The sequence below is a fragment of the Aedes albopictus genome, chromosome 3 (assembly GCF_035046485.1).
Source record: "Aedes albopictus strain Foshan chromosome 3, AalbF5, whole genome shotgun sequence".
In the NCBI taxonomy this organism is placed as follows: Eukaryota; Metazoa; Arthropoda; class Insecta; order Diptera; family Culicidae; genus Aedes; species Aedes albopictus.
This window is the reverse complement of record NC_085138.1, coordinates 26,254,564-26,264,714: the sequence shown is the minus strand read 5'-3', so window position 1 is coordinate 26,264,714 and position 10,151 is coordinate 26,254,564. Positions and strand designations below refer to the sequence as shown.

Sequence of the window (10,151 nt, the reverse complement as noted above, 5' to 3'; positions counted from 1 at the left end):
AATTAGTTCAGCATAATGTTGAATAACATTTGAACTATTTTCACGTACAACCTATGTTCGGGTTTTGTTCACACAAATTTGGAGAAGTTATAAAGCATCATGTTGTGTACCAACTTTTTTTTTGTTGTTCAAAGCGTTTTACAAATGTACAAGAAAGTTGTTATTAAGCATTGGCAAAAATAACTGAAAATAAATAAAATGCAAAAATGTTGAACTCTCACGAGAGTAATTATTTACTCACATGTTGAGAACACCGATTATGAAATAAGAGTTACATATAAAATTACCTAAATCCGGATTAGAACTCGAGACCTGTCGATTGCCAGCCGCATGCCTTCCTATCTGCGCCATCCTAGAGATGGTGAGATGCAACACCCAGTGCAAAACATAATCTTCCCATGACTCAATAACGATCATTCCTGAACTTGTGTTCAGCAGTGGTGAATTAGCACAGCACGTGGTAATCAACTGAACAACGCCTCATACTTCAACGGCTGTTCAGCCCAAAACACGTGTTTTCCATTCTGATTTCGCTGTCAGTATTTTTGTCGCACGGTGAGAAAACTTGTATCCAATGCGGCCAAAAAGTGTTGGTACTTATTGAAGATATTGTTTCCAGACGTACTAATGGCGAAATGAATATCTTTTTATTTTTATTATTCAATATCGATCTATAAAAATGTATGGCAATATGTGGTGCGGTATGGTCATGGATTCACATGGCATTCACAGCATCTGTTCGGGTAATCTACTCATGCTCAGTCGAAGATCCGTTAAGCATTTTTTTTAATTTATGCTTTTGTCATGGAATATTGATATTATGTTCAATAAATATATGCACTATAGTGCATAAGGATGTTTATGGATACTTGAAATGTGTCGATTTATGAATGCTGTTTGGTTATCTTGGTGACTGTGGGAACAATATTCAGTAAACACGACAGCACTGAAATGTCAAATGCATCGATCCAAGCGTCCATCGTATTCTGTTTTATTTTACGTGATTCGTTTAAAATATTGGTTCTTTAATAACTTGGTTGTCTAAACAGTTTTAGCCATGATTTATCCCATAATCCAAACAAAGTTCCGAGTCAAACTATGACGGGCTGAAGGCGTTTATTTGACAAGTGAAAAGCACATTGTTCAGGAGCATATGTTAATCGATACATCAGCTTAATAAGATACAGACAAATGTTTTGTTAAACTCTTTTGTTAAGGAATCAATGCTTGTCGAATAAATTTCTTATTAAACTTTTGAAAAGTGTTTTAATTTATCATTGTTGATACCGATGAGGACAGTCGAACATTGACTATTTTCTCAATTGAAAAATCATTTAAACAATAATGTGTACAGCATAATTTTAGTTCAGCTAACATAACCATTATTAAGCAATAATTCAGCAAACTTGCTTGTTTGTGACTTGCAATTGTTAGTTGGGCAATCAACTCAGCTCGACGAACTGAGCAAATGTCTGTGTGTGTGTGTGTGTGTGTGTGTGTGTGTGTGTGTGTGTGTGTGTGTGTGTGTGTGTGTGTGTGTGTGTGTGTGTGTGTGTGTGTGTGTGTGTGTGTGTGTGTGTGTGTGTGTGTGTGTGTGTGTGTGTGTGTGTGTGTGTGTGTGTGTGTGTGTGTGTGTGTGTGTGTGTGTGTGTGTGTGTGTGTGTGTTACAAAAAATGTCACTCACGGTTCTCAGCCGTCTGTTGACCGATTTGAGTTCTCTTGGAAGCAAATGAAAGCTACTACATCCTAGTAGAACGCTATTGAATTTTATTTTGATTGGACGTTCGGTTACCGAGATATCTTTCAAAGAGTGCTTGGGAGTAGTACAACTTAATTATTTTAGATATTTTTGACAAAGTGTATCACCATAAATTTCTCAGCCGTCTACCAACCGATTTGGGTTCTTAAGGCCCCAAACGAAAGCTACTACATCCTAGTAGAACGCTTTTGAATTTTATTTTGATTGGACGTTCGGTTACCGAGATATCTTTCAAAGAGTGCTAAGGAGTAGAACAACTTTATTATTTTAGATATTTTTGACAAAGTGTGTCACCATAAATTTCTCAGCCGTCTATCAACCGATTCGGGTTCTTAAGGCCCGAAACGAAAGCTACTGCATCATAGAAGAACGCTTTTGAATTTCATTCCGATTGGGCATTTTGTAACCGAGATATCTTTCGGGGAGTACTTTGGAGTAATACAACTTAACTTTTTAAGAGGTCTTTGACAAAATGCTTCATAATAAGAAATATTAGCTTTTGATATTAGATATTGTCTGGCATTTCTGGTAGTTTAGTCCATGGTCTGATGCTGTTTTAGAAATCCAATCCACTAGATGCCAAATCCACAATATTTTCTTGAACTTTTGGTCCATCACACAAAATAAATATGTTAAATACAAATAATACAACAATAGTTTTAATAAGTGTAAGAAGGGTTCTGTTCACCATAGGTGGATTAAATCGGGTTTTTTTAATATTTAAGGTAAATGTTACGTACAGTAGACGTTCGGTCGGTGCAAACGGTTTAATTGCAATGCTTTTTAACTGCAAGTTCGATAAGTGCAACAAATTTGCAACAGCCAAATGTCAAAATGGTGCGCCATGTTAGCCCAAATGAACAGTTGGATGAAGTTCACGTTCATTTTACGTCAGTTGACGGTTTGTTGATGCTGTCAGGCGTTGCAGTTATCGGATTTTCGTTCGCTACGCTAAGTGAAACGTAAACATGTTGCAGATATCGAACGTCTACTGTACTACCTTCGAAAAATGTCAAATGTTATTCACAATGAATATCATTGGCATTTTTCGAAGTAAGTCCGTGACATTTATCTTAAATATTCGAAAAAGTTCGGTTTTTCCGTGACTTTCTTGTAGAACTGGTCTAGCCGCACAAGGTTTTCATATACCATATTCTCAGGTTGAGCTTCTGAATTGAGCTGGATGTGACTGAATTTAGATATGTCGAAATGACATTTTCAGCACTGCCAAGTACCACGACCTAGCGGAGGAGTTGAAGCAGATGTAGCACCTGGAGGACGTCCGTGTGGTCCCTGTAACATCCATTAAAAGTTGCTTTGTAGGCATTCTTTAGTGGTAAGTAAAGAAGACGACTGAGGACGTTTGTGGTCAAACATAAACTGAATCTTTATTTCGTTTTCCTTTACATTGGTGCGTAACTCTCTAATCGCATGAGAACCCTCTCAGAGGGTTCGCCGATTTTACCGAACACAACAACTCCTTCCTGCTTAAGTTGATTTTTACAAAAATCTATAGATACAGATCGATTAAAGTATTTCAGAAAATTCATAACAAAAATATCCGTTTAAGTGAAAATCGAAATTTCAATTGTTAATCGAAAATCGTTAATTCGAACCTAACTAAAATTAGCATATTGTAATCAAAGATTTTTTTATATTCCTTTTTATAAACTTTTTCTGGAGCATTCTCTTGTCTGGCAAATCACACACATTATACGATCATCTGGAGCCAGAAGTGCCATCTTCGTAGGCCCTCATCCTCCTTGAAGCTCATTCACATTCCTCATCCGCTTCAAGCTTGTGTTTGCGTAAATCCTTCATTGCTGGTAATGCTGACGTAGTCCTACGCCAACACAGGTCCAAATGTTGGGTGCATCTGACTGCACTTGGCTCGGCGACAACAAACATCTGCAACTGCATATTCAGAAACACCATCTCGGTTTGTCATCTTCTGATGTTGGCGAACTCGTCGATAATTCCTTCGTGATCTAACTATGCCGCGGTGTTGTAGGCTGCATAATACGCCCTTGTCTCTTCTTCCACAAACTACACAAATGCACTCCATAGTTATAAAATTGATCACAAAATTGCAATAACCATAAATAAAAAGCAGAGGCTTAATCAAGTTTCTTAAAATTTGGAGCTCTGTTCATCCCAAAAAGCGATGTTCATTTGCTCAAAACAAAACCATCAAGCAATGACAATGGAATGCATGGTTACCATTGTTGGTCACAGTTGATTTCAACTACTAGCTACCAGCACAGTTTTGCCGTATTGATGAAATAAAAATGGTCATGAAAAAAAAAACGCATCCAAAAAATATCCAAATGAAAAACAATAATGAAAACACAAAAAACGTATTGATGCAAAAATGGTGTGCCTGTCACAAAAAATACAACATAAATTTAGCCAAAAACTATTATTCACATCCTGTCACTATGAATAAAAAATAAATTTTAAAAATCACTGCGCATCATTGATATTTTTTTAATGCACTAAAGTTTGCAGGCGTTTATCGCAAAAAAAAAATGTACGCAAAGAACACAATTTCACTGTCGCAGTTAATCACCTTTCACTACAAAAAATCACGCCAAAAGCTATAAAATGCTGGGGTCGTGATAAAAATAAAGCGGAGAAAAAGATTCAAAAATCCACTATCTCGCACTTAAAACTCAGTTACTACCGAAAAGGGAAAAAAACGCGCCATTACAACAGAACAAAACAAAACGGTGAGAAGCAGGCAAAAGAAAAATGCATTTACACAAAAAGAATCACTAGCGATTCAAAATGGCCTGTTCTTAAATGTGTTCTATTTGATTATCTTAGCGAATCAAAGTGAAAATTGTGTATTTTAGCATCGTAAATACAAATGTGTCAGGGAAAAATAAACTGTCGATTTGAATCAACCTCCTGACCGCCTAAAAATATTGTAAAAACACACACACAACAGGGTGCCACCGTGCAAAGTACGTTATACTGTACACCTTATGACAAAAATTAGCAAACGCCATCATACAAAAATTACAGGAAAAATATGGGCACAAAATTGAAAAAAAAAAACACTACGCAAACTAGCACTCATTTCTTAAATGAAAAAGTTTCACTAAAAATAGGCTATTGTGTTTGAAAAATATGCCACAGCACAATGGGTATGAAAAAAAAAACTCAAACACAAATTCTCCAAAAGCTAGACTTTACATATACTGGCGTGAGTGAGAAATGGACAAATTGAGGTGAAATTTGCGAAAAAGTTACTCGTCCTCTCGGTGAGACTCGAACTCACGACTCACGAACTCACGAGTTCGAGTCTCACCGAGAGGACGAGTAACTTTTTCGCAAATTTCACCTCAATTTGTCCATTTCTCACTCACGCCAGTATATGTAAAGTCTAGCTTTTGGAATAAAGTAAACTTCCATTCGGCTGGTTAAGCCGCAAAAATCGATAATTAATTAATTTAATTACACAAATTCTCGCCACACAAAGTAAAAAAAAAAAGCACAAAATTGTTCTTCACACTAGTTGCATAAAATAATGCACGCTATCCAAACGAATAAAAAATAAAAATTTGGTGACCAAACCACATTTTGATGGCAAAACTTTATCCTCGTACGCCACTGTAACATCCATTAAAAGTTGCTTTGTAGGCATTCTTTAGTGGTAAGTAAAGAAGACGACTGAGGACGTTTGTGGTCAAACATAAACTGAATCTTTATTTCGTTTTCCTTTACATTGGTGCGTAACTCTCTAATCGCATGAGAACCCTCTCAGAGGGTTCGCCGATTTTACCGAACACAACAGTCCCTAAATCACTCCTGAGGCCCTCAGTGTTGATTAGTCATTAATCGCTCCTCATAAGTTGTTTAAAGGAATACTGGCAACACTGCCGCTGACGAACCAAAACAGATCGAGGCTTGTATTGTTGTTTTTTTTTTTCGTCGGCTTGCGAGTCCGCCCACGCTCTTTTGTCCTGTTTACACGAGCGTTTCACTTCTAGTTTCACTTCCTTTTTGAGAGACGAATAGCGCTAACGAGCTACGTCTTTGGCTCCACCTGTTTTCGCTCGCTTAATCGTTGTTTTTGGCGTTCCTTCACTCCTCTAACTTTCTCCTGGTGGCATATATTATCCATTGATTTCTTACTGAGTTTTACCTTGCATAGCAGTAAACATTAACTAAGTAATAACAAATGGGACACATTGGTGTACCACAGCATTGCATAGATGGATTTCTTTCAACTGATCATAACACAGAGTCAACTTTCATCCATATATCATTTGAATGCTCTAACGTTCTTGGCCTCTTTAATCAAGTCTCGTTAATTTCACCCTCTAAAGCTTTATGCATAATTTGTTTCACTAGTTAACATCATCTTTAAACTCCTCCCAAAAACTATGGCATGGCGTTGATTTTGGCAACTTGATTCCATCAAGATTTTGTTTCTCTTCTTGAATCTCCCGCTAAAACTTTGTCTCACTATCGTTCCATTTGGAATGGTGTCGTACCAACATTATTGTACAAGAATAAAAAGCCTGATCATTACTGTAAAATACTTACATGACTATAAAGGCGACTTACTGCTTTACTAGTTACGGACTGTTGTAATCCTAATCACTAAATTGGCTGGAATTGGTTTCTTAAACGTTAGTAATGGTGCTCTCTCACTGACGATTGACCATCGCCATGATCTGCAACACCTTCCCTACAACTACTAAGGCAATACTGTTTAGTTTCACTGATCCCGAGTAACGTTTCCGGGTCTACCTATTGTGCGACGCGATGATAGACCAAAAATTCTGGTCAAAGAATCTGAAATGTTTTCTCGGGATGTCATTCGGGGCTTCGGGTTTCAGCCTTTTGGCTGGGATCAGCTGTTGCCGTAGTCGTCCTTGGTACGGGGTTCGTCGGCCGGTTGGCTTAGACTACTGTGACGACAGCGGGATCCGAGGACGCCCGGAGCAATTCTCTGCACCGGCGTCAGGTGCTGCATCGTCGTTTGGTCCGAATCGGATCGGAGGAGGGCCGGTCGCCACGGTTTGGTGGTTCCACTGGCCCCGACGGAGGATGGTACGGTCAAGAGGCTCTGGTTCTGGATGGCCAGCGGACTAGGACGGTTGGAGAGTTTCCGCTGGAGGGTTGTTGTGGGTGTGTGCAGCGAAGAGGAGGACGATGTGAGGGGACTGGACGGGTCTACGGGTGTTCCCGATCGAGGGCACTGACCCGGTGGGTAGGCTAGACTGGATAGGCGAACGCTGAAGCGGCGCCGGAGAGGTTTGGGGGAAGGCGTGTAAGGGGATGTAGCGCTGTATGGCGGAGGATTCGCTGGACGGAACGTCGAGGAAGTCACTGGATTATGGCTAAGAGGACTAGATTGGAGTGGGTTGCTCAATGATTGACCGAGATGTGGTTTGAGTGATCCTCGGCGAGGGGCTGAATCCGGATTGTTGGGGAAGATCGACATGATCGAAGGCGGCATTTGAGGGGCAGCGGATGTGGCGATCTTTCGCTGTGGAGGCTTTCCAGCGCCTACGGTAGCGTAGTTTGATACGGCGGCTTGCGTGTGAGCCATTTCCAGGGCTCGGATGAGGTCGCCGATGGTGGTTGTTTCCAAGAGGTGTTCGTCCGAGGGCGGAAGTGACATCAAGCTGCCCCGACCTTTAGCAGTTGCCGCCAGGTACTGCTGCTGCGGTGAGAAGTTGAACATCGAGGCCCGTCCTCGGGAAGTGCTGGACAGGTACGACTCAATGGGTCGAGCCGATTCCACGTCGTATATGGGGCTGGGCTTGGTTTCGGAAGGTACTGAAGACTTCCTGAAGGGATTCAACCGCTGCAGGAGTCGACGGTTCAACGCAGAGAAAGACGATAGTCGCTCCCTTGGCGGTGGAGGGGCTTCGAACGAAACATTCGAGCCGAACTGTTGTTTGCTGTTGGACAGGGCTGTCCTCAGTAGGTTGTCCCGTGATTTCTGCGCCTTCTGTCGGATTTTCATCATTTCTTTGATTTGAAGGGCATCGCCACCGCTCCAGGTCCAATCGTACGGATTCTACGGAATAGAAAAAAATGTTAGAATTCAGAAGCTTCCATTTGAGAAGAAGTCTTACGCCTGGCGTCTGATGTGGTGCCAATCCGATGTCCGAGGAGGCCCTTGGTCTGCCCATCGGAGGAGTCGTCAGATAAGCATTATCCGATCCTCCGCCATGCGACCACCCGGACCACGTCTGCTCGCTGGCCAGTATCTGCGAGTCCGAGAAACAGTTGATCCCCGTGTTGATCGAAGTCTGATCCAACATGCTTTGGCCGTCCTCGTCGACTGGGTTGATGTGGGCCAGAGCCGAGACGACCTTCGCCAGCAACTCGGCCGGTTGCACCAGTGCCTGGATGCCGAAGGTCTTCTCCTTGTTGATTCGACTGAGATCACTATCGGACAGGCGTCGGATCGAAGACGTGACGGATTTCGAACGCTGGCGGGGCTCCACCTGCGCCACCGTAGTGCTGATTGAGTAGGCACGCTTGCGGCAAATGGCGATGGGATCGACGTCCTCCTCGCGATACATCGTCAGGTCTGGACAGGAATCCGAACGACTGAGGTTCATGCTAGCGAAGCGGTCCGACGGTTCTTCGAACACGGGCTGGAATGGAGAGAAGAAACATTTGTTCCATGTGTTAAACTGTCATTATCGATCGTCAGCTGAACATTTGTAGCGCTCAGGCGTATGACAGACTCATGATATGCTGCTTCAATCGAAATGCCTACCTTCAGGCTATTTCGGGCAGCAGGCAACTAGAACACATGAAAACCGATATCTATTACGGACATCAAGATGTAGACTTGCAGAATCTGGAACAGATTCTTGCAGAATTTGGAATCCCTCCAGGGATTCCTCCAGGAATTCCTCCAAGGATTCGTCCAGAGATTCCTCCAGAGATTCCTCCACGAATTCCTCCAGGAATTCCTCCAGGGATTTCACCAGGAATTCCTCCAGGGATTTCTCCAGGAATTCCTCCAGGGATTCCTCCAGGAACTCCTCCAGGGATTCCTCCAGGAACTCCTCCAGGGATTCCTCCAGGAACTCCTCCAGGGATTCCTCCAGGAACTCCTCCAGGGATTCCTCCAGGAACTCCTCCAGGGATTCCTCCAGGAACTCCTCCAGGGATTCCTCCAGGAATTCCTCCAGGGATTCCTCCAGGAATTCCTCCAGGGATTCCTCCAGGAATTCCTCCAGGGATTCCTCCAGAAATTCCTCCAGGGATTCCTCCAGGAATTCCTCCAGGGATTCCTCCAGGAATTCCTCCAGGAATTCCTCCAGGAATTCCTCCAGGAATTCCTCCAGGGATTCCTCCAGGGATTCCTCCAGGAATTCTTCCAGGGATTCCTCCAGGAATTCCTCCAGGGATTCCTCCAGGAATTCCTCCAGGGATTCCTCCAGGAATTCCTCCAGGGATTCCTCCAGGAATTCCTCCAGGGATTCCTCCAGGAATTCCTCCAGGGATTCCTCCAGGGATTCCTCCAGGGATTCCTCCAGGAATTCCTCCAGGGATTCCTCCAGGAATTCCTCCAGGGATTCCTCCAGGAATTCCTCCAGGGATTCCTCCAGGAATTCCTCCAGGGATTCCTCCAGGAATTCCTCCAGTAATTCCTCCAGAGATTCCTCCAGGAATTCCTCCAGAGATTCCTCCAGGAATTCCTCCAGGGATTCCTCCAGGGATTCCTCCAGGAATTCCTCCAGGGATTCCTCCAGGAATTCCTCCAGGGATTCCTCCAGGAATTCCTCCAGGGATTCCTCCAGGAATTCCTCCAGGGACTCCTCCAGGAATTCCTCCAGGGATTCCTCCAGGAATTCCTCCAGGGATTCCTCCAGGGATTTCTCCAGGGATTCCTCCAGGGATTCCTCCAGGAATTCCTCCAGAGATTCCTCCAGGAATTCCTCCAGAGATTCCTCCAGGAATTCCTCCAGGGATTCCTCCAGGGATTCCTCCAGGAATTCCTCCAGGAATTCCTCCAGGAATTCCTCCAGGAATTCCTCCAGGAATTCCTCCAGGAATTCCTCCAGGGATTCCTCCAGGAATTCCTCCAGGGATTCCTCCAGGAATTCCTCCAGGGATTCCTCCAGGAATTCCTCCAGGGATTCCTCCAGGAATTCCTCTAGGAATTCCTCCAGGGATTCCTCCAGGAATTCCAGGAATTGAAACCTGAATCAGAGTGCTCAATTAGGATACACCAACCAAACGGCATCCACGCACCATTTAAACCTTCTGCTACACAGCCTTCTCATACACTCCGACATCTCAGCATGAACTTCTAGACTTCGATAACTATGACCAAGTTGCCTGTTGCCAAGTTGCTAACTACATTAGAACCCTACAAATGTTCTACCAAGCAGTTGATGCTCCATC

At 43.1% G+C, this 10,151-nt stretch overlaps 1 protein-coding gene across 9 annotated transcripts in view; it reads right to left on the bottom strand.

Moving 5' to 3' along the window:
• Window positions 1-6,012: 6,012 nt before the first annotated feature.
• Window positions 6,013-10,151, bottom strand: part of LOC109426125 (open rectifier potassium channel protein 1) — a 198,804-nt gene continuing 194,665 nt past the window's right edge. For 8 of the 9 annotated variants that reach the window (XR_009998573.1, XR_009998571.1, XR_009998572.1 and 5 more), the window contains one exon: window positions 6,013-6,521. Coding sequence is in view for 1 of the 9 variants with exons in the window: in XM_062855676.1 (XP_062711660.1) it covers window positions 6,625-7,800; window positions 7,859-8,386 (1,704 nt within the window). In the remaining 8 variants the exon portion in view is untranslated. Of the gene's footprint in view, window positions 7,801-7,858; window positions 8,387-10,151 lie in introns of all 9 variants that reach the window. The other variant, XM_062855676.1, reaches the window with a different exon arrangement.